Genomic DNA, 25,384 nt, shown 5'->3' with positions numbered 1-25,384 from the left:
TGTAAATTAAACTTTATCATTGGTAAAAGAAAAAGCATTGTATGTACAGAGTTCAGTACAGTCTTCGGTTTCATGCATCTACCAGGAGTCTTGGAACATACCCTCCACTAATACAAGGCGACTACTGGATAGTATTTACTAGGGGAAATTATTCCACGCCTAAAATATGCTTAATAGTCTAACCTTAGCTCTTTTGATATTTACTCATTGCTAACCAGGCAGTGGCACCCTACTCCAGTACTCTTGCCTGGAAACTCCCATGGTCGGAGGAGCCTGGTAGACTGCAGCCCATGGGGTCGCTAAGAGTCTGACACCACTGAGCGACTTCACTTTCACTTTTCACTTTCATGCATTGGAGAAGGAAATGGCAACCCACTCCAGTGTTCTTGCCTGGAGAATCCCAGGGACGGAGGAGACTGATGGGCTGCCGTCTATGGGATCTCACAGAGTCGGACACGACCAAAGCGACTTAGCAGCAGCAGCAACCATTACTTATTATGTAGGACAAAGTGAGCATGTAATGTAGGAAATGAAAATTTCTAACTCTTGGATGAATAAGAAAGCTTAATTTTTTCACCATTGTTATAAGATATACAGGACTTGAATTTGAAAACTAAAAAAATGTAAAAGGTTTCATTTCTGTAGGTGAAAGTAGGGAGAAGAGATTATTTAATAGCCAGGATAATCATTTAAGTATAAGAAAAGAACTGACAGAGTTGAAAAATATAGTCTAAAATTTGAGTAGCACTTGTTCACAGCAGTGAACTTCTAACTTCCTCTCTACCCTCTATCTGCTCAATATCAGCAGACCTATTGAAAGTAAGGAAGTTTTATGATAACTTGAGAATGAGGAAATGTAGGCTTTACCCCTCTTGTGGTATTTTGTTGCCTAGAAAACCTCTCTTGGCTCAAATGCATCATAGGTCTTCTTGACTTTCTTTTTTTGAAATCCTGCCTTAGCTACTTTGACTTGAATCAAATTTTCATAGACTATTCTCTTAGCTATCTTATCAGTTAATATCATATCTAACATTTTCATTATCTGGGGTTTTATTTATGTCTGTTCCAAACTGTAGGCTCTTGACTCCTGAAATTGTGCTTCAAATTTTTGAGGCTTCACGTTTGCTTCGGGTAGTGGGGCTAAAAATTATTAAGGAGGCATAGCTCTACTTCTGTCTTACGGTCAAAACAGAAGTGAAAAGCAAATGAAGGCTTTGGCCAGTTGATTGTAATTGGTTTGGGGGTGGTTTTCTTTGGAAAAGCTCTCTGCAGTTCTGCTTGATTTGGTCACTTAGGAAATTTGTTGGCTTGAAGAATTTTGATAACTTACCGTGGTTTTGACCAACACTAGGACAGGTAATGACTTCACCAGTGGGCACAGCAGCTTTAAAGATGGGACATTTTTTGTTGCATTTTCATAAATTCATGGAACATGCTTAGATTATCCAGGGGTAATGTGTATTTCTGGTATCCTTTTGCACACCAATTTGATTGTGAGAAGCTAGGAACTTTCTGATGGGTCACTAATGAGATGGACTCCAACTCCTGCTGTAATAGCCCAGAAGGATCAGTTTCACTGGTCAGATGCTACCCATCTACCAAGATGAAAGGGCACAGTGCCTTCCCTCTCTCAGCTCCTGTCCAGTGATCACTGATACTGGCTCCGTTCTGTAATTGGTCAGAATGATTTAGCTAGATCTGCATTTATTGATGCAATGGATATGTTTTTTTGATGAGGACCAGTACATTACTTGTGTTCTTGACAAGATGAACTGCCACAGAATTTTTTCCTGCTGCATTGTAACACACTTAGGATCCAGTTACACAACATTCATTTGCATCTTCCTTACCAATTGCATGGGAGCTTCCCTGACCATATCTCAAGATTAATCAGTGTTGTTTTTCAAGCACCTTATAATCAGTATAATCTAATTTCAGGGCATTCATTTTGTTTTGCTTGCAATACTTAAAAATGCTCCTTTACTAGTAATCTTTTATGTGTTTGAGGCATTAAAGTAAGGTCATCGTTGAATGCTATAATCGTAAAATAGGAGAACTTTGCCAAAAATAAACAAACAAAACATGACTCCGGGGCCAGAATGGATTCTCTTTATTTTTAGAGTAAGATAAATATATTGAGTAAAAAAAAAATGAGCTTTTTCATAAAGGTAATGAATAAGGAGGAGATATTAGTAAGTAATAATTCAAGAGAGATTTTTCTTCTTTGACCACTTCTTTTCAAATCTAACAGTGTGAGCCAGGACGGCACTTTCCCAAGAACTCTGGTTCTGCCTGAGTGAACATTAATTATGGGGCCATGTAGAGATTTTTAAGGACCATGTCTTCACTTACAGCTTATTTGCTCTTAAATCTTCCTGAGGTACCAGGATAGAGCATTACATAAGGATCCATTCTGTTTAAGTGTATAGCTGTTTGTTATTTTTGTGTTATCAGATCCAAGATAGCACGGTAAGGAAAGCTATCTGAAGAGCACTTTGCTTCTTACACAGCACTCTCATCTATGTTGTCTCATCTGATGATCACCAAGAAGAAAGTATTATTATATCTCCATATTCAATGTGAAACCAAGATGCAAGCTGATGTGTCTAAGATCCTCAGACACTAAATCATGATGCTTTGAATCAAATCTATTCTCTTTGCTTCAAAGTCAGATGACTTAAAAATAATAATTAAAGGGAAATTCACAATATAATTTATTTTATTTTTCTATGACTTGCTAACAAAACATATAATCAAAGAATTTTAAAGTTAGCATTCAACCAATCCTCCTTATTATTATTCAGACCTCAGCTTAGATGGTATCTCTTTAGAGAGGCCATTTTTATTGTGATTATCCTAACTCAGTAGCTTATTTGTTTTACAATTTGCTCTCAGAATATATGGTTTTTTACTTTTGTTGTTGTTATAGAACTTCTTCTTTTTTTTTTTTTTTTTACTAATCCCCTCTCTTTGACTCTAATGTTATTGGTGACATGAATTGTTTCTACCTAATTCATTACTTGGAGAAGGACATGGCAACCCACTTCAGTGTTCTTGCCTGGAGAATCCCAGGGACGGGGGAGCCTGGTGGGCTGCCGTCTATGGGGTCGCACAGAGTTGGACATGACTGAAGTGACTTAGCAGCAGCAGCAGCAGTTCATTACTATATATCTGGCGTTTGGAATAGCTCTAGGCATGTGGTAGGCATTCAAGTAAATATTTGTTGGATCAATTGCATGAAGGCTGGGCTTGCTTGATGGCTCAGGCGGTAAAGAATCTGCCCGCAATGTGGGAGACCCAGGTTTGATTCCTGGGTTGAGAAGATCCCTTAGAGAAGGGAATGGCTACCCACTCCAGTATTCTTATCGGGAAGATTCCATGGAGAGAAGAGCCTGGTGAGCTACAGTACATGGGGTCCCAAAGAGTTGGGCATGGCTGAGCGACTAAAACTTTCACACACTTGGAAACTTAATTTGTTGAGAACCAGCTATATTATTTGTAGCAAATCTATTAGAATCCAAGAATTCTGTTTCCTGTTGCACTATACCATGCTACACATAGGTGCTTCCTATAAGCAAAACTAGTTTTCCTAATTGTTAGCTTTGTTAAGAGGTCCCCATCTGGTTCACAGTGACTCTTCAAAGTACCCTCAGAAGCAGGAAAAGTTTGTACAGGAGCCTTATCCCAAATCAATCAGATAATAGAGAACAAAGTCTTAGAAATATATGCTCTTTCTTTGTAAGCAGAAATATGAAGCACGTTTTTATTGTTGTTTGGTTTGACACTGGAGTATTCAGCTTATTTTTCTCTTGGAAAATCTGCATTCTGTGGACGAGAATATAAAGTCTACAGAGACTGACAATAGTCATTGCACACTCAGTTGGGAGCATGGAGGTGAATATATGCAGTGTCTAAAATACAGCATATCTGCTGTGTCTGAAGCATAGCAGCTTAGTCCTTACGCCATTATTGGTTGTACTTTTTCCTGACATATTGCTGATATTCCTCTCATCCCTACCCTGGCCATATATTCAATTCAGATGTGCCACTGGATTGACCTCAACTGTGGAAATCTGAATAAAATCCATATTTAGTGCAGTTATCACCTTATATCAGGCAGTCAGTCTGTGGCCATTCATGGCTTCTGTTTAATACAAGATAACTTCCGAAGTCTCTTAATTTCACTAAATTGGCTAAGTCATGAAATCATGAAAGGCTAGATTTGAAACAGCTGGACATCTCCAAAATAAACTTTCTAAAGGTATGGCTTTAACACAAGGCCATGTTGAGTTACAGCTTCATCTGACGGGCTTCGTCTATCTTTCTGGCAATTCTGGTTTGCACTCCTTAGACTAGTGAATAATCTAAATGTCAACCAGCAAGCCAGAACTTCTATGAGTAACTCATGGGTCACATAATCTATATGACATAGCACTGCATCACACCTGCAGCAGCATATCAGGGGAATTCTCTAGTTAATTTCTTGTCAACAATGAAAGGAGTTTAGGTGCTGAAGAGCCAACTGAAACCTCCACCCAGATGCAAATCAAGTGAAAAAGATGCCAGGAGCTCAGATTATTTTAAAATTCAGAGACAAAATTCAGTTTGAAGTGCAAATTCTACAAAGGTCTCATACACTTTGGCAACCACTGTATATATAATTTTCCAACCTTCTCATTTTAAAGGTAGAAGAACAGTCTCCAAGAAGCTCAACAACTTGCCAAGTTTCTCAGTCTAAGTTACGATATAGGATTTTATTTTCAGACCTAGTTGGATACTCAGCTGATCCTATTCATGGTATTATGATGTTGAGTCTATTGTTAGAGTCTTATTTATGCTGTTAGACCCCACTGGTAAAGCCATCCTATAATCAGAACCCTTTCTACTTCATGTATAATCCATGCATCCAACTCTGAAACTATTTTTATAAGCCTTTCATGCTCCAACAAACTTAAACATCTGGGAGTGCACTGTATGGATACTTGTTCAAAGTATCCATCCATCTCTTACAAATTTTAGTAGCTAATAACAGGAAAGACAAAATGTAAAACAAGTTGACTATCTTTTTTGAAGATAAATTACTTAAGACAATTCATCCTTTAAGGTTTAAAAATATACTCAAATCTCTAATCTATGGCAGATTCTTCTCAATTTGAAAATACATATTCTAGTATAGGGATTGTCAAAATACTAAAACAGATAGCATATATTTATTCAAGGAAGAAAAGGATATTTCAGTGTCATCTGAGGATTTTCTTTCTTTATTTGATGGTCCCTAGGAGGAAATGGCAACCCACTCCACTGTTCTTGCCTGGAGAATCCCAGGGACGGCAGAGCCTGGTGGGCTGCCATCTATGGGGTTGCACAGAGTTGGATATGACTGAAGCGACTTAGCAACAGCAGCAGACTTAATCTTGAAAATTTCCAAACTAGGGGGTTGTCCCAAACCTGGAAAGTAGTGATTTCCAGGGCAAGTTTTGAAGTATCCTGTTGTCTTTTATCTCAAAGGGCATATGACAATTGGTAGCAGAAATCAATATCATTAACATTAAACACAATATATGCCACATAATATGTTTAAAATAGTTATAGTAGTAATCTCAAAAATCAGCTATGGTAGCTTTTTATGGCTGCAAAAATACTGAATATTTTAATAAGGTAATATTTAATACAGGATTTTAAACAACACAGAGGATGTAATAAGATAAAACTGGAAATCAGTTCTTAAAGAGAGTCATGACCAGTCCTTATGGGGATGATTTTCTTGTTCTGGGGTATTGCTTTCAAGTTAAATATGAAGGCCTTCAAGCATAGATCATGTTTTCCACTAGTCAAGAGAGGGCATTAGACTGAACTGTCCATGGGTCTGATCCATGGTAAGATTTCTAATTTTTAAAATGTAACAAGTTGTAGAACCTCTGGCTGTGAAATGGTTCAAAAGAAACCTTGGTTATCTACTTTGGAATCATATTAACATCCCATGGCCTTAGAACTAGCTTTAGAAGCTTGAGGTTAAATATTAACCATCTTGCACAGAAAAAGTGATAGAAGGCTTAAATGTAAAAGCAAACGAGTAATAGTGTACCTTGATTCCTCGATTTTTTTTCAATTGCTACAATGATTTTTATGATCTATAAAAATAAATAAATAAATAAAGCCTATGCTGTATTTAGTTATCGGGCCAGCATCCCAAATCTGCCATAGCCCCTTTTTTTTGGTGGGGGGGGGGCGGTGGGGTTGGGGGTCTGTCACTATTAATAACCAGATTAAAAGGGAAAGTTCAAGTACATAAATTGAAATTATGAAACAGGTGTTTCTTATCAGTAACCGTTGCAGGTGTTTCTTATCAGAAGGAAAGACTTCTATCAAAAAGAACAAGCTTGTATGCCTGTGGTGGATTCATTTCGATATTTGGCAAAACTAATACAATTATGTAAAGTTTAAAAATAAAATAAAATTTAAAAAAAAAAAGCAAAGCAAAAAAAAAAAAAAGAACAAGCTTGAATATTTTAAATTATCTAAGAATATACTATACTTCCAAACCTGACACGTTATCAGTGTTATGACTTTAAAATCCAATCTCTTTAAGAGATATTTGGGACATGTAATATCTGGTACATATTTATACTAAAAAGAAACATTTGTTGTTTATCTGAAATTTAAATTTAACTCAGTATCTTGAATATTTATTTACTAAATCTAGAAACCCTACATATATGAAAACATACATATGCTCTTATACTATATTTATAAGCTATAAACTATAGTTATATAATTTATAGTTAAATGCATATAAGTTATAGTTAAATGCATAGTGAAAATATGTCTTTAGATATAAAAATAGTGTCTTTTGTCTATTTAATTGTGTCATTGAGCTACTCTCAGAGTTAGGGGAAAGTTAGTTTATGAAACATTTCTCTAAATATTTTTATGAGGAATCCTTTAGGCCTAGGAAAAGTCAGTTTTTTAGCATGCCGATAATATGTGTCAATTCTCCTCTTGAAAAGTTTTTAGAAAATCTTAAAAAAAAAAAAAAAGCAGCAAAGAGTATAGATAAACAGATGGGTAAGAAGAAACAACTATGATTTTGAGAACTGTTCAAGACCTAGTATCAAGTTGTAAAGCGATTATATTCAAAATTATATTTAAATTCTTTTGATGTTTTTCAGTTCTACATATGAAAATGCCGATGGTTTGTCTCTACCTTGACGTTTAAAATGTCACTTGAACAGATACTAGTCCTCTAACCAGCAAATGGAATTTACTCCATTTTAGCTTCATCCTAAATGCCAGTGTTTTGTTACAGAATTATGGTAGAGGTTTCCATGATTGTTTTTCATTGCATACTTATTTAGTGTGGATTATGATGTTACTGTACAGTTAAGAGAATCGCTCAATTCTAATATGTTTAAATGTTCTTCTTTCTGATCTGGCACATGGACAGTAAGAATGACTTAGCTATGTTCCTTGGAGCACCAGGGATTTACTCCAGGTATTAATACAGCAGTATGTGTATGCTAGAATGCCCAATCATGGAATTGTCAGCTTAAAAAAAAAAAGCACAACATGAAAGATGTGAGTTAAGTTTTATTTGACGCTAAATGCGGACCGCACCCAGGGACACAGTACTTCAGGTAGCTCTGGGAAAGTGCTTCAAAGCAGCAGCCGGAAAGGTCAGTATATATATATGATTTTGGTGAAGGGGGAATACATGCAATTGAGCACATATTCTTCCAGAAAGTTTCTGCTTCTTCCATGAAGTTTTCTGCTAGTCACAAGAAGCAGTCCTCACTATGAAGGATTTTGGTGCTTTTATAGATATAAGGAGATACAAGAATTGGGCTCATAAAATCAGCTCCTGAAAATCTTTAACCATCTGAAGACCTGTCCTGCCAAGTTTCCCCTAAGCACAGAGTGCCTCATTTCTGCTGTCACCCTGAACTCCCTTTAGGGGGTATTGAAGGTCACCAGCTGTGGCAGCATGTGATTTAATCCTGTAGAGGTAGATGGCAAGTGCCAATTTGTAGTTGACAGAACTATATAGTCTCTAGTTAAGTAGATATTAATGGACAGTGGCAGATTATTCCTTTCTTAACCCCATTACCAACTCACTCAGTTCAATTCCATTTGCCTCTTAAATAGGACAAACATGTCATCAAAGAAATTGGACAGCAAGTTTCAAACAGCTAATAGAGTTCATAGGGAAAGACTAAAGGACCCAAGAGATGAGATGCACATTGTCAGATAATCTGAAACGCTAAGAACTGTGAAAACTGTGAGTTTATAAAGGGTTTTAGAAAAAGTACACTGTATTCCCATTTTTATTGTTGTTTTTTAAATCAGATTTTGCAAAGAAAAGTGTAGGTGTTTAGGAATCAGGTCCTTCATTTCTTTGGGTCTTCTTCATTTTTTCTCATGTAAAATTAGGAATATGGAAGATGCAGTTTGTTTTAATCAAAAAGAACCTGAGAAATTCACCATTTTACAACTACAGGAATTGAGCACCAAGAATTTCATTCATCTTTACCCAAGATCATACATCTGGCCAGTGCCAGAACTAAAAGACAAGCTCATCTTACTTCCATTTCTTGCTAAACTGGGCCACCACAGTTTCAACTTCCTTCTACTGCTACTAGCATTCTATGATTTCAGGCAGAATGTTAAGCCTCTTCACTTTTCCTGATGCCCGGGAATTCTTATTAAGTTATGACTAACAAAGTGTAAAATATGAGTCAAAATTTAGTCCCTAATAAAGTCATTGTGACTTTAATGACTTTGGCAGTTGTTTCATACTGCAAAAACAGGAAGATCTCACACAATAAGGCGCCTGTCTCACAGATGGGCTCCTGCGCAGACGGCCACCCACAAGGGTGACTTCGGGGGCTGTCTTCCTCTCCGGAGAACCATTTTTTCATCTGTACAATTTCATCTACTTACTTTATCTTAAGGTTGTCAATGAGAGCAAAGTACCTGGTTTATCTAGTCTTTGATAGGCTGAAGAGTATTTTTGATCACTAAAAACTCACTCTTAAGTGATTTCTAGGTCCCCCTAACAAGCTCAGATTAGTTTTAAAAGTAACCGTCTTATATGCTTGATACTAGCCTCTTGTATTATTACTCTTCTAGATGGTTTTATACTCAGAAATATAGAATTACCAAGTTTTAGAACAGGGATGAATTTCTGAGATCATTCTAATCCTGCCTTCCTATGTGATCAATTTAAGAACTATTCAAGAGAGTTTCTAACCTGCCTGTAGATCTTTGCACAAAGTCCAAACTAGTCCTCTGATGAGAAATATAATAAAGTGATGAAGTGTTCCATCCCTTAAGGAGAAATTGGCTTGGAAACAAATATTCTTTGTATGTAGCATTGAAGCTAAAGAAAAATTGAAGCCATAAAACCAAATGTTTACATCAAGTGTTAACTGAATTTCAACTTTTGCTTGTCTATATATTTTAAGTAACTTCCCATTATAAAGCCATCCTACTAAAAAAAAAAAATTCACGTATGATTTTACAGAGGAGATATATACTAGGCAAACAATATTGAATAATTTAAACTGAGAATGCTATCTTTTTCTTTTCCCAAAAATATCACTGTAATCTCTGGCAGTGTTCATGAATCTAGTGTTGGGTGTAAGCTTAAGGAAGCATTGGAGGAATTTGGATTACTAAGGGTTCATTCACAAACTTTGCTTGTCTGTGTTGAAAAGAGGCTTTGCCATTTCCTCTGGGACCTTATTTCTAGGTGAGCTCTAACAGGGTTTTCTTGTGAAGGCAGATTCTTAACAGAATAGGATCTGTGTACCTTAAGTTGTAGAGACACATTTGTCTTTGAAATAGTGTGCTTCTGTTTGTGGATTTCTCTATTCCATTTGTTAAAGTAAATAATATCTAATTCCCTTTCAATCTTGTAACTCCTGGGGCCACAGTGTCCCTAAGGAACTATTTAATCTTATCTGGACTGAACAACCAACTTGATAAGGAGACAGGGAGACTACAAGGGTCTTGGGATATAAAACTCTGGAGGAAGAATAACCACTTCTCTTCCTTTGTTGGTGACTTATTCTTAAGGACTGAAGCATTTCCGATTTGGGTTGTTTTTCTCAGTAATGTTAAGAGAGTTTTGTTTTCTGGGAAATTTTGGTTGCTGGTAAACCAAGCTTCTGTCCAGACTGTAGGAGGCAGCCACAAAATGCATCATAGACTCTTGACAGGTTTGGGCTGAGATCCTAAAATCATGCATCACTCTCATTTTGTATAAAGAGCTAAGGTGACTTCACCAGACTGCTATCTGTTATCAAGAGCTGAGAATGAAAATCTAGATTCATCTACTATATCATAGCTGCCTCTGGCTCAACAGAAACAACTCCCATCTGGGAATCAGATGCTGAAAATCCCACTAAGCTAAGCTCCCTAACTCTCTTCCCAGCCTAAACCCCAAACATAAGCTATTCCGTTCCTTGGTGTGTCTCATCACGCAGTCCAGCTCTTATCATACTCTGCATTACTAGAATGTAAAAGATACCCCCTGTCTGCTCCTCCATGGCAATGTCTGCCTTAATTTGTACCCAGCTCAATATAAATGGGCCATTCATAAATGCTTTTTGATGAGAGCAGTGATTGCCTTTAGTCGAACCCTTCCTTAGGAAGGAGAAAAACCAAAGACTATTGCTAAGCAATATTTAAAGGACACGGTCAGTTTCTGAGTGACCTCCATCCGCATACTTCATCATGTTGCATGTTTTATGTTTGCCTTAAGATGACGTTGGGTTTCAGTGGCACCGTCATGCCCTTAGCAAAATGCTTATGTTGCTTGTTGTTTAGTCACTAAGTCTTGTCCAATTCTTTTGTGACCTCATGGACTGTATCCTGCCAGGCTCCTCTATATATGGGATTTCCCAGGCAAGAATATTGGAGTGGATGGCCATTTCCTTCTCCAGGGGATCTTCCAGACAAGGGATCCAACCTGCATCTCCTGCACTGCAGGTGGATTCTTTCCCTGCACTGAGCCACCAGGGAAGCCCTAAAGGCTCATTGAAGAACTAATTTAGTCATGAGAAGGAGAAAGGCAGTTTTCACCTGTTACTTACATGAGTTCCCTGACCCTTCTGTGAGCTCTGCAAGAAAGGTGAGGAGTCTGGTTTATTCTCAGCCCTATATCTTAGAGCCACCTCCCTGTTCCCACGCTGGGACTGATTGACACTGTATAGCAACAGGATCTTCTGGCAATGAGGGGAAATAGGAAAAACATAAGAAGCAAAGTCTCTCCTAGTCTATTATGATTTAATTTCTACCTGCTCTTATATTCTGAACTGAGGGGCCAATTTGGCCAATAAAGAGTTGGCCCCACCCTCACCTGACAGTTAACTGCGGTGGTTAAGGAAGAGGCCCTAATATATCTGATTATTTCTACTAGGGTGAAACTGATTAAAAGCATGAAAAGTGTTTTTTGTTTGTTTGTTTGGAGGAGTTTTTGTTTTTGTGTTTTTACTGCTATATCCTCAATGCGTTGCTTGGCATGTCTCGGGTGTCCATCAAATATTTATAAAATACATGGGATGAAACAACATTATTCAACTAGTATGAACCTGACTGATGCCAAGATCTTCCTAAGTTTTTTTCCAAGAGATTAAAGGAACCAAAATGAAGATGACTGTGTGAATGTTGCGTTTGGCTAAGTCTAGCGCATAGACATAATTAAAGATATCATCTGTCTCTATGTTTTCTACAAGATATTTTTTGCAATGCTCCTAGTAAAGTTTGTTTCTTTGCCAAAATTCAGCTGATCCATCAGAGCACAGAAACCTGTCTTTTTCAGTTTCTAATTCTTTAGTGTAAGTGCCTATCTTTTGAGAACTGAAAATGAGAGGCTATTATGACTGAGTGGTTATGTCTTAAAAAATAAAGAACTTGGAACTTACACCTGGAAGTTCTGATTCACCTGGAGTTCAAATTGCAGAGTGGTTCAATAAGTAAAACACACTAGCTCAGATGATTAATTCAGAGATTTCTGGTGACTGTCACTAACATTTGTATCATGGGAGGGAAGACCCAAACATCCACCAGCAGGGTTCCCCAAAAAGAGGGTGATGGATGGTACATGCCTCTTTGAGGACAGTTCCTAGAGCGGTGAGCCAGAGGACCACAATACTGACTTGCATTGGCTTCACCTCGAAAAGCTTGGTATCCTGGGCACAGGGAGTGGTGTGAAGTGGGCCTGGATGCGTGACGTGAAGCCATTGCCAGTGCAGGATGCTCATGTGAAAGGGGAATGCCTCACAGGAAAGAGAGCCAATTGCAGTTGCGTGCAGGGGCTGTTGCCATGGTGCTTCGCTGTTCCTTTAGCATGCTGTACTTGAACTGCAAGTCCAGGGGTAGGGTAATGGAGGAGGGAGGAGGGGAGTAGGATGGCCTGGGTGGGGAATCCCACTGCAGAGCTCTAGTCTCTGACTTTCTTCATGCCTGTGATCTTTCTAAAGCTGACAAGGTAAGAGAGAGAGAGAAAGAAAGAGACACTATAGGAAAGAATTCCTCAACATGCTCTATATTGCAAAAACAAAACAAAATAAAGATTAATTTAACTCAAATATTTTTTTCATGAATTAGAAGATGTGACACTGAAATACCGAAACAGCACAGTCATTCATAACCCTGAATAATTCTCCATTCATGCAGCAAACGATAGCTTGTATTTCCTAACACACTCCAGATCCTAAATGGAAAGGTTAAATGTGTTTAATTCATTTGTCGAATGCAGTCTCATGTGCATATTAATGAGCTGGTGGAGGACAGAGAATTGCATTCTGTGTACGAAGTACTTTTAAAATTAAATAGATTAATTCCCAATCATTTCATTGTGAAAGAAGTCTAAATGCACTGGCCTGCCATTGGTGTGCAAAAAATGCCCCGAAAAGCTAGCTTAAAAAAATATTCTTGTATTCTGAAAGTCTAATTTGAAAAACAGCCACAGTTTTAACTTTTTCAATGTTCAGAAAATAATAAAACACACCATCACTTGGAAACCCTTAAATCAGCTTAGCTCTGTGCAAAGGCTGTGTCTGCGACATCCGGATCTCCGCAGTAGAGAGGGTTAAAAACACCTAGATGAAATGGGGGAGGGTACAGACTTCGGATTCCTTAAATATTCATGGGGCTTCCTCCATTTTAATCTTCTCCTTTTAAAAAGATGGCTGTGTTTCCCAGCCTGGTATCCCCTCAGGAAAGAAGAATTGTTCCTTCCTTGCAGAGTTCAGCTGAGCAGGACTAATCTAGAGTGGAAACCCCTTCGGCCACCAAGACTATTCATAATTCATAAGTGTTGCAAACCAGCCAGCTGAATGCATTTGGACAGGCTCTTGCTCCTTCGTGCAATTCCTGATTTCATTACTCTCTCTGCCAGGAAAGAAGCAGGGAGCACAGGCGAAGATGGGCTTTGTTTGGATTAGGAAATGCCCTAAATTTTGGAGGCTTTGTCTTTCATAAGTTTTGATTATTTCACCACTGAATCTGCAAGGCTTTCCCGATCCTGTTGGGACTGCTCTCAGAACTGTGAATTCTTTCAAAGGGATTTGTGGATTGTGGCAAGGAGTGCTTTCCAAAATGCCTGAGGCAAACTATTTGTTATCTGTATCTTGGGGTTACATCAAGGTGGGTTAATTTGATTCCATTATCTTTGGTAGCATGTGAAACCTTTACAGCTGTATGTTTTCTGTGAAGTAGAAAAGCCTCTGTAATGATTTATCTGTGTTATCACTTAGCCTGCTGAGGCGGCTTATTGTGAAGCAAGGACATGTTATATTACATTGTATTTAAATAGACTGTGCTGTATTTTAACCCTGTTCTTTTTACTCATCTCTGTTTTTAAGGATGCTTTTCTTCTCCCTTAAATTTTTCACATTTAATTGCCTCTTACTGTATAGGTTATTAAGTTATATTTTAAAGTTAATTTTCAATAAATATATTTTAAAATGTGATTACATTTTTAAGTGAAATTATCTTAACTTCTATTAAAATTCCTTTTCCTGTGTTTACATCTTCAAAAGAAATCAGATGTTAATTCTAAGACATCCTGAGAAAACCTCTTTTTTCTAAGGTGACGTTGGAACAATTTCACATTAAGGGGATATTGTATTTTGTAGAAACAGAGTTATTTATCTAATGACATCTACTTACCCAGTCTCTTGGTTCTTAATAAAGTTGGAAGCATCTAAAATAATAATTTGCCATTTTTTGGGTGGTTAATACATTTTTGTTCTTTATAAACAGTTCAAAAGAATGCTGAACCGGGAGCTGACACACCTTTCAGAAATGAGCCGATCAGGGAACCAGGTGTCTGAATACATTTCAAATACTTTCTTAGGTAAGATATTCACCAAGAAAACTGTTCCACAACTGAATACTTTTTAGTATTAATTTCTGCAACCTATCTGGGAATATTACTATGTGAGTTTGGAATTGGGTTAAGTCACAGAAAAGCAAATCCATTTAAAATAAGAACCGAAGACAACCTTTAAGGTAAAAAAAAAGAAAGAAAAGAAAGAAGGTTTTGTTTTAAAAAACGAATTAAAATATCCGTCAAACAGAGAAGGTTATTATGGGCTAGTTGAATTTATATAGACCTCAGGCCACTCTTTATCTACCCACCCACCTTGGTCTCTGTCAAGACCTCTGAAAGGGTGGGAGTGGGGGGCTGTGATCATCCAAACCTTAGGGACAATTCCAATTAGCTCCTCTGATGTGCTATTCTTTCAATTCTTCCAATAACTGGGCTTTGAGCAAAAGGTGATTTGACCCATGATAACAGGCTTTGGAAACTGACTACTGCTTTGCTAAGGTATTTCTTAAAGATAAATTGGAAGAGGGCAGAAAGAATCATCACCTCTCTGAAAGAGGTGGCCTTCTGCAAGCAGCATGCTTATCTCCCTGATTTCATACTTACCTTTTATCCTCTGCCTTCACATTGCTAGTATTTAAAACATGGCACTGACAGGAAGGGTTTGCAGCCATGCCTAGTGACTACTGTCATGCATCCTGTTTGATTACTAGGAATTTCTAATCTTGTGTTTAAAGCCATTCCATTGCATATTTTTCTTATATCAGGCCTGCAGGATCTGCCAATCTGTACTTCAAAGTGAATGGGTAGCATTTAGACTCTGATCCTGTTGACTTTCAATTATCACTGCACTATGCTTGTTTAGCAGAATTCCATTTTCCAGGGAAATGACCTATCCTTACAGCTGAACATTACACCTCTCTTTTTGGCATTGCTACATATCCTTACATCAATGAACATTTGCTTGGACATCTTATGGAAACACATACCTCTTCTGGTTTTATTTTAAAAAAACATTTCTATTTCCCTAACACCAAAGCAGTTCCTGCTATCAGCAGATCAATCTTCGATCAGCCTAATACAAAGCTCACAGCACTTCTCTGTGGCCAGTGGGCACTGACGTGATTGACAAGTGCCTTTCCAACTATTTCCAGTATGTGGGTATCTGCAGCACCTGGTTTTCCTCAGCGGCAGTTGCAACAACCTTTGTCAGAGAACAAAGAAAAGATTTTTTCATGTAGCCTAGTTCCAAGAGGAGCTAGAATCTAATCGAACAGAAAGCATTATATACTTATCCTTATCTTCTCCATTATTCCCACTTTATTCCTTTGAAGACAGGCATCTTCTCCTGTCCATTTTAAATATGCTCTGCTCTGTGAAACACCCAATCATTTTTCATAACCTAGGGGCCGTTTTAGGGACATTTTACAGGTTAATGACTATGGTAAAGGAGAATAAAATTAATAGATGCAAGAACTCATTTTTGTTTTTGTAAACATTGCATGTTAAGATACCAAGGCTTGTCTGTCTTCTCAAAAAAGAATCTGAGCACTGGAGTAAAGCTGCAGGAAGTCTCTGAGCCTGTCATCACCCAAGGTTGCACCTAAGCAGTCCTCTTTACTTGTCCCCTCTTTCACTAATGGCTTACCAAGGACCATGAGAATATTTTAGTATACCAATTATTCTTATTTTAGCATCGAAGGCTATCAAGTGAGAAAGCTGAGAAGATAATAAAAATGAGTTCTCAGTCTCAACACTGCATCTCAAGAATTAAGAACTGTCAATTCTGTGGAATATTTCATTTGCTATTGAAGTGTATATCTTGAGGAAAGCCTATCATCTGGCTTCTCTTTATTCCAAAATTAAATTACCAAGAGCAGGTTGTTTGAGGAAGGCTGTTAGAATCTCAGTCCGTACACACCTAGCATTTGGAGGGTTTTGAGTGTGAGCATGTGTTTGTGTGCATTTGTATACATGAATGTGTGCGTGTACAAGGTAGACCTGATCAAACTAGACAGACGGATAAAAATTTTAAATATTCTTCAGAAAATTTAGGGAGAAAAAAGTCCATCATATAAGCAAAAGATTCATCAGCTACCTCAGTTGTAAAATGGGAATACTGGAGTAGATGGCATCCTCAGTCCATTCCAGCTCTAACTTTCTGTGACTCTGGTATGGACGGAGTTTATCATTTTACTAAGACAAACCTGGCAACCCAGACTCTCTGGAATGGATTGTAGGCTTATAGTTTGATAATATTCAAAAGCAAACAAACAAACCTTGTTTCCAAATAGCAAGTGCAAGACATGGAACTCTACTTTCTGTCCTGTGAGCATGCTGGGTATTCCTGGAGGACTATGAAATCTTCTTCATAAAATGTCAGATCTGAAAGGGACTTTAATGGCTTCATCTAGTTTCCTTATTTTCCAAGAAAGAGAACTGAGGAACAGAAGGCAACTTAGCTTGACCAAATTAATTTGTTGGCTAAAGTGTTCTAGGGTCAGAATTAGGACTTTGCTGTCTTGACTCCTAAATCTAAATACCTGTCTATTTACTGAGATGACTGAGGATTTCATCTACTCCAGTATTCCCATTTTACAACTGAGGTAGCTGATGAATCTAAATCTAAATACTTCTTTGGGAAAGAAGGCTATTAGGCTGTCAGAACATATAGAAGAAAATCGCCTTTAAGTAATAGATGTATTCTTTGGGGAAAAGTCTTTGGGAATCAGGATTGCTGTACCTAACAATAAAACATTTTATTAACAACTTCCAGTAATATAAAAGGCTCTTAGAGCACAGCTCCAAGAGTATAAAATGATAAGACCTTATTGATTACAGTTAAACTTGAAGAGCAATATCACAGTAAGAGTCACTGAAAGTTACAATATGTCATCCAGGACAGAGGGAAATCCCCCATTGCAGGGCTCTGTGAAACTTGTGTGTTTCATTTAAGAGGATGGTATTCAGATAGACAGCCTGAAAGGCAGGTGAGAGACAATCAGTGCAGACACTCTGTGATGGTGATATAGGATAATGGGCTCAAGTTGCTGGTACAGGAGGAAGTAAGGACTCAGGGGGTAGGAGCATAGATTAAAGCAAGATCTTTAGATGTGATATTACAATTTAGTTAGTATTGCTACAAACAGAGCAAAGTCACCCCTTTAGATCCCCGACTTACTGTTGGGGAATTGAAAATCTTTCCTACATCTTGAAAATCTTGAAAAAGAATTTAGGAATTTTGCAGGATTAAATGCTGCAACCTAGCCAAGAAAGCACCTCCAATGATGTCATTATCAGAGTTTTGATGTGACCATTTCTTGCTTCTGTTTATTTCCTTATTTATTTTGTACAGTTCCACTGTTTCCCCATTGTAGTCTGATCATTCTATAAACGTAAATTCACAAACTGTTTATTATGATTCTTTGAGTGTATGTTTCAGGTTATTTCCGTATGGCGCTGGCTAAGCATTTAACAGGAAATTCAGAGTAGGGAAACCCATCAGTTGTTCCAATGCCTGCATAGGGAAACACCCATTAATGTCAAAATGGCATTCTCTGCAGGTAATGGGTTTCTTCTTTATTGTAACATCCCAGACAGAGTAGTGGTTTGGCTCAATGACTCCCTGTTGCAGGGAATCTTTAATTAAACACAGAGAAAAAGCTGCTAGTTTCACTACAGATTTTTGTGTCTGCATTGGCACAGAAGAATCCAACAGCTTCTTTAACCAGAATGGTAAAGAATGACATTAGGAGAGGCAGGGGTTATAGTGGCCTTTTAGCAAAAGTAGTCATTATTAGGAGTGAGGTGACAGGGAGAAAAGTAAATTCAAAAATAATGCCAATATAGTTTTGTGCCAAAGACTGAGAGACCAGAAAGAGATTTTAACGGGAACCTTAAGGGGCCTGGGTTCTATGCTATTAAATCACTGTCTGGAACAAGGTAATTGCAAAATAAATATCTGTTGAATAAATTGCCCTTTGAGCTTGGGAAAGTTGCTGACTTCATCTGAAAAATGAGTGTGTGGGATTATTATTGGTTCCCAAACCTGGCTCTGACCATCAGAGTCACTTGGACAGCTTTTTTTTTTAAAAATTGGTTCAGTAGGACTGGGTGGGGCTCATAAGTCTGTATTTTTCAAAAGTTCCCTGGGTGATGCTGAACCATGCTGGAAACCCCTAAACTAATCAAGATGACCACTAAAATTCTTCCCTAAAGTAGAGTCATAGGCTGATGAATCGAGGAGGTGGGGGACACCCAGAGACAGCACTGAGATTCCAGGGATAGAGAAAACCCTTGCTCCAGCCCTGCAGCCAGGTGCCCAGGGTCCAGAACAGCTGCTTCCGCATCTGTCTCGGGGCTCGCTTTGCTTTGATGAGTTGTCCACAGGGTCCTGTGAGCAGGCGGAGGTCTCTAGGGAGAACATGTGACTATGCCATCAGCTGCCAGAGTTGAGAGCAAATCATCTAGATCCCGGCAGGCCATCTGGAAACGTGTCATTTTCAAATGGGGAAGTTGTCTTTGGATTCATTTTCGCTGAAACAAGTAGAGATAAATGTAGGAACTTTTGGAAGCTGCATTAACTCTTTCAGCCACAGGGTCTCATTTAGTTCAGTGACGTAGCTGTCGAGCACTTTAATAAATGATAGCCTCGGTGCACCCACAGGCATATCTGCGGCCTGAGAGTTGATGCGTTTTGAAGAACTCTCAGGATCCATCCATCCCCCTGTGAAGTGAAATAGAATATTTGATTGCTGATGTTTTAATCTCATGATATAGAAGAAAGAGCTTTTGAGCATGTAGATATGTTTCTCTCACTAACCCCGCTGCTGCTGCTGCTGCTGCTGCTGCTAAGTCGCTTCAGTCGTGTCCGACTCTGTGAGACCCCATAGACGGCAGCCCACCAGGCTCCCCCGTCCCTGGGATTCTCCAGGCAAGAACACTGGAGTGGGTTGCCGTTTCCTTCTCCAATGCATAAAAGTGAAAAGTGAAAAGGAAGTCGCTCAGTCGTGTCCGACTCTCAGTGACCCCATGGACTGCAGCCTACCAGGCCCCTCCATCCATAGGATTTTCCAGGCAAGAGTACTGGAGTGGGGTGCCATTGCCTTCTCCGCTCACTAACCCTAGCTCTGCTATTATCTTGTTGTAGCAGAATTTTTTAAAAGATTAAATGAGATGATTATAAATATTTAATATGCATATTTTAATAAATGTAATGCCTGTTACAAATGAGAGGCATTGTTATTATTCATGGGATTCATAGACGCAAGGTATGAAATAATACTGAAAGTATAGTCTTTGTCTAAACCTCAAATGGTAATAAACCAAAGCTTTAAAGTAATCATTCAAAGATTATAAACCATTCATTTTTCTAATATATATGCCACTCATCTAAACTGAACCTAGCTACAGTTATATGGATCTTTTAAATTAAAAAAATAAATACAAATATAATAAAGTGAGCAAAACATAAAGCATGTTTTTATTAACCTGGGCTTGGCTACGTGAACATTTTTGATTATATACACAGACAAGTTATTCATTTTAATGAGAAATTTACATATAAATGTTGATGTCACACCTTGAAAATGTATGAGTGTAATTCCCCCAAATCACCCTGCAAACAGAAGACCTGGGATTGAGTTCCAACTGCCATTCTTGAACAAGTGATTTAGCTCCTCTGGACCTCAGTTGGCTGCTTTAGAGATTAAATCACCTATCACAGGATTGTCCTGGAGGTCAACTGAGATAATGCTAGGATAGCCCTTCCTAAGGTGTGCTATCCATGACAGACCATTAGAAGTTGTTTTGAATATTGTAATGGGTTTTCACTGGCACACAGGGGTTCTCATTGGCACTCAGGGACTGAAAAACCTATTTTTTTTTTTTTTTTTTTGTTATTGCAGACAAACAGAATGACGTGGAGATTCCATCTCCCACCCAGAAAGACAGGGAGAAAAAGAAAAAGCAACAGCTCATGACACAGATAAGCGGAGTGAAAAAACTGATGCATAGTTCAAGCTTAAATAATACAAGCATCTCACGCTTTGGAGTCAACACGGAAAATGAAGATCATCTAGCCAAGGTGTGTACAAGCTGGGTGTGTGCACATGTGGCGCTGCTTTACAGCAGACAGATGCCCAAAACCTTTTAGAAAATGATAGTGGTCGCTTTTGCTTTATTATTAAATAGTATGATGAGGCTGATGTGCCCTGTTTTTCCATTGCGGTACACCTAGTTAAAGACCCTTTTTTTATACCAAAAGACCAGATTTTGACCTAAGTTGGGTTCATTAACTCACGAATGGAGAATCCTGTTGAACACGTATTAGGAGAATCCAAGGTAAGGGCAGTAGGCAGGACTGAATTATCCCAAAGGATATTTCAGAGACTGTATGCAAAGGATCAGTAAGAAAATATGTACTGATTGGCAGAACTGGAGAAGAGATGAGAGAAATTGACAGCATTGACTCTTGAACCCTAACCCTAGTAGTAGAGGAAGGCTCAGAAAGAATTCATACCTCTTCTCGGAGGCTGTGCAAGGTGACTTTTCAGCCTTGTGAGAATATGAAATGAGATCAAATGTACATTCAGTGAGGCGGCAGCTGAAAGATGTCATTAGCGGAAGGCTGATTACATATCAGGCCAAGACTCTACGGAGAGCCTGTATTCCTAGTGTGTGCATGCTAAGTCACTTCAGTCATGTCTGACTCTGTAGCCCTTTGGACTTTAGCCCACCAGAGCTCCTCTGTCGATGGGATTCTCCAGGCAAGAATACTGGAGTGGGTTGCCAAACCCTCCTCCCCCTGTATCACTTACTCTGGGCAATAATTAATAATAGAATAAATTGCTCCTTTAATCAGATAATCTTGGAATAATCCCACAACACAGGATGGAATGATGTTTCTTCCAGGTCTTTCTGTAGCCCAGAAGCTCTAGGAGATAATGGGTGACTAGCATCTTCATGACCTTTTACACTAAATTAGGGTTGATTCACGTACATTCTAGCAGCTAAGTCTCCTTGACCTGGTTCTCAGTGATAATTAGCAAAGGGCAGAGGAGTTTTCTAGCTGAGATTGTTTTCTAGTTGTTACTGATGGACCAGTGAGCAGAGAAGGGGAGCTACAGGGAAACAGGGCTAGGATGACCTCTAACCACTTGTACCTACTTCTGAAAGCAACATTGGTTGAGGACTGACATGGCAGAAAAATTATAGGCCAGCAGCCAGATTTACAAATATACACACACTCTCCCTCTTCTGAAAAATATATACAAAAGCGTGTAACTAACATGAAGAGGACACCCAACCTCCCAGACCATTCCATTTTCAAATGTTCATGTAACTGGAACACCAAATAGATACTCTATAGACTGAGTCAACTCGTGCCCCCAAAATAAATGAAAACGCTGAGGCCTGCTAACAAAAGTGTTTTTATTTCTAAATTTCTCTCATTTTGATGACAGGAGCTGGAAGACCTGAACAAATGGGGCCTTAACATCTTCAATGTAGCTGGATATTCACATAATAGGCCCCTAACATGCATCATGTATGCCATATTCCAGGTGAGTAAATAGGAGTGAATGTTGGTTATCCAATTGGATCTTCTTTATGGTTTTTTTTCCATCCCAGTTTACCTTTCTGATTTGGCTTTTCTTCATCTTTGGACATCCACTTATTTATTTTTTAATCCCATTTTGTTATACAGGAAAGAGACCTCCTGAAGACATTCAAAATCTCATCTGACACCTTTGTTACCTACATGATGACTTTGGAAGACCATTACCATGCAGATGTGGCGTACCATAACAGCCTACATGCTGCTGATGTGGCCCAGTCAACCCATGTTCTTCTTTCTACGCCAGCTTTAGATGTGAGTAGTTATGATCTGGTTTGCATACCTTGCCCATCCTCTTTAAAAAGTACCATAGAAGATATGATATATTTAGAGAAATAATGTAATTAGGTGATTGTACATACTTGAACTGGCTCTTTATATTATGTATAACATGTATCAATCAGGTTATTAATATAAGTGGATGACATTTCTACTTGCTTTCTGGTATTAGAGTAGCCTTTCCTTTGCCTCTTTTACATTTGAAAAAATATTTAATTATCAAGCTGGTAACAGGGAGCTTTATTTTTCATTGTGTCTCCAGTACCTAATAAGTATCTAGTTTGACATCTAGTGTATAGTCTGTATGTGCTGATCTGAATTGCTGCCACACTATCCCAGGCACTGTGAGAGAGAGCACAGAAATATAATATAAAATGTTACCAATAGTTCCTATCGGGCTTCCCTAGTGGCTCAGACAGTGAAGAATCTGCCTGCAATATGGGAGTCTGGGTTCGATCCCTGGGTTGGGAAGATTCCCTGGAGGAGGGCATGGCAACCCACTCCAGTATTCTTCTGGAGAATCCCCATAGACAGAGGAGCCTAGTCAATTACAGTCCATGGGGTCACAGAGAATCAGACACAACTGAGTGACTAAGCATACAGTTCCTATTAATAATAAGCATCCATAGGCTTATTCTCCTAAGAGTTCATAAAACTGATTCTATGTATTGAAGGAAAAGTAACTGAAAATCTAGAACTGAGGATTTAATAATGCTGAAGCAAATAGAGATAGCATTCCATCTTGTCTGATATCTTTCTAGAAGGTAGCTGTGGCTGCTTCCCTCACTGACAGTACATTTGTATATATCAATATATGCAGCCCAGGGGGTCCAGCAGGCCATACTCTCCCTTGACAGATGGCAGTGGTGGTTAGGTATTTCCAAAATGTGCAGGCTCACCCAGGAAGAGACTGTCTATGCCCTAGCCCAGACCACTTTTGCACGTTCAGCTTGGAGGGTGAAGAAAGATTAAATTGACCCCTGCTCTATTGCTTGGATTCCATATATTCTGAGAAATGAAATCCAAGAAGTTAAGACTGTTTTATTTCCCTGAAGGAAAAAACAATATTATTTTTATGTCCGTGTAAGTATCACACGGTGGGACAACACTGCTTAACAACTATCTATCGCTGTTACTACTATGTGGCAGGGGCTTCCCTGGTGGCTCAGTCAGCAAAGAATCTGCCTGCAATACAGGAGATCTGGGTTCAATCCCTAGGTTAGGAAGATCCCCAATATTCTTGCCTGGGAAATCCCATGGACAGAGGAGCCTGGCAGGCTACAGTCCGTGGGGTCAAAGTATTGGACACAACTTAGCAACTAAACCACCACCACTGTGTGGCTAGAAATTGATTGTGAGTGCCACAGATGTTTAGAGAAGGAAGAGTTAAATGTGTGTGTGCATAATTTGATTTGAAGCATCAGAGATGTAAGTAACCCCAAAGGATGATGAAAGACATTTCAGCCAGAGGAAGACATTTTAGCCAGAAGCAAGTTATACCTAAATAAATACTAGGTTTAAATCATTGTGTACAGGTGGGGCAAAGGAGGCTTCACAGGAGTTGAGTACTGGGCATCAGGTCTCACTTATTAGAAATGTTCTCATATTCTGTCGAGAGTAATCACTGAGTGGATAGGTATTTATTGAATGTATGAATGGAAAGTGCAAAGGCTTCTGACCACACTACAAGGTTAGTTTTTAAAAAACAACTTATTGGCAGTCTTATAAATCTGGAATTTGGCCTTACTCAGCCTGAAAACATACGAAGGTTTTTATGTCTCTGGGAGGAGCCAGTCTGACTTGCTTCTTTGACCTGTATGTGCTTGCGTTACATAAGCACTATCCTGCCCTACCACTTATCCGAGAAACAAACATTGGGTACCACCTGATCTTTTACTATAAGCATTCCCCGAGCCACAGCCTGCAGGCTTGATGTGCACATTAAGAGACCTTGTGATGATGGACAGAATCTACATTGAATTGAATTGTGTATTGAGAGATTATGTAAATCAACAAACCACATGAATGAAATGGGGTACCTCAATGTGAAGCTGAATCAGCAGGCTAGGCTAATGGAACACGGAATTCAATGAGCTCATTTTGCTCTACAGGCCGTCTTCACAGATTTGGAAATTCTGGCTGCCATTTTTGCAGCTGCTATCCATGACGTTGATCATCCTGGAGTCTCCAATCAGTTTCTCATCAACACAAGTGAGTTCACCACTAGAATAGTCATTCGAGATAATTGTATGATTCACTGCTTCATTTTTTTCCTCCTAATGTTTTCATTATGGATAATAATAAGAGTAATAATGAGGTCATCCTTCCATTCCACTAGACTAGTTAGACCTTTCCTGGATACTGTGTCCAGTCTAGCAACATCATTTTGAGCTGCATGGAGAACTTGGGAAAGGTCAGAGGGGACCCATAAAAAGCACTCAACGTTTGGAAAATACAATATGTGAGGAAAGAGTACCTGATGTGGAATTATCTAGTAAGGACAAGGAAAGGCTTGGGAATAACGTGGTAATGATTTTCAGGATTATGCAGTGCTCTCACAGAGAGCATGGTGACCCACTAGTGTCCCTTTCTACAGAGGAAGCAGGTCCAAATGTTGGCTCTGAGCATGCAAGCCTCCAAATAGAAATAAGACTCCAGAAAAAGCACTGGAATAGGCTTCTACAATTCAGGGTGGACGGCTGGGTCATTAAAAGTCTCCCACCCTCTCTTCCAACTGCGTAGGTTTGATTATGGACTGGTCAGTAATATGGACTGGTCTGACTTCAGTGACCTTCAGGGTTGGTCCAACCTTAGGATCCCAAGCCCTACTTGAAGCATTTATCATGCTCAAAACATTAAGTATCCATGCTAATGAAAACCCATGATTTTCCCCACCATTTCTAAATGCTGAAAACCTAAATACTTTTCTCTTCTGAGAATATTGTTATCTTGTTGTGGTCAAGATTAACATCAAGTGCTGACAGTTTTAAGAAATGTTGGAGCTACTTGTTGTCAAAGAGCCCTTATCATCTTTTATCATCAGAATATTTGAATGACTAGGTATGAGGTACCTTGTTTATTTTACCTCATTTTTCCATTGAAAGAACATAATCTCTGGGCAGCTGCTTGTCTGTGTGAGTTATATCAGCTGGTGT

General features: G+C 38.7%; 1 protein-coding gene across 3 annotated transcripts in view; it reads left to right on the top strand.

The window, feature by feature from the left end:
* Positions 1–25,384, top strand: part of PDE4B (phosphodiesterase 4B) — a 538,741-nt gene that overhangs the window by 505,480 nt on the left and 7,877 nt on the right. For 2 of the 3 annotated variants that reach the window (XM_027536996.1, XM_027536997.1), the window contains 5 exons: positions 14,269–14,362; positions 20,242–20,420; positions 21,799–21,897; positions 22,041–22,205; positions 24,341–24,440. In XM_027536996.1, coding sequence (XP_027392797.1) covers positions 14,269–14,362; positions 20,242–20,420; positions 21,799–21,897; positions 22,041–22,205; positions 24,341–24,440 — 637 coding nt within the window. Of the gene's footprint in view, positions 1–13,168; positions 13,651–14,268; positions 14,363–20,241; positions 20,421–21,798; positions 21,898–22,040; positions 22,206–24,340; positions 24,441–25,384 lie in introns of those variants that run through there. The other variant, XM_027536998.1, reaches the window with a different exon arrangement.

The sequence above is a fragment of the Bos indicus x Bos taurus genome, chromosome 3 (genome assembly GCF_003369695.1).
Source record: "Bos indicus x Bos taurus breed Angus x Brahman F1 hybrid chromosome 3, Bos_hybrid_MaternalHap_v2.0, whole genome shotgun sequence".
Lineage (NCBI taxonomy): Eukaryota > Metazoa > Chordata > Mammalia > Artiodactyla > Bovidae > Bos > Bos indicus x Bos taurus.
This window is presented reverse-complemented; position numbering and strand designations above follow the sequence as displayed.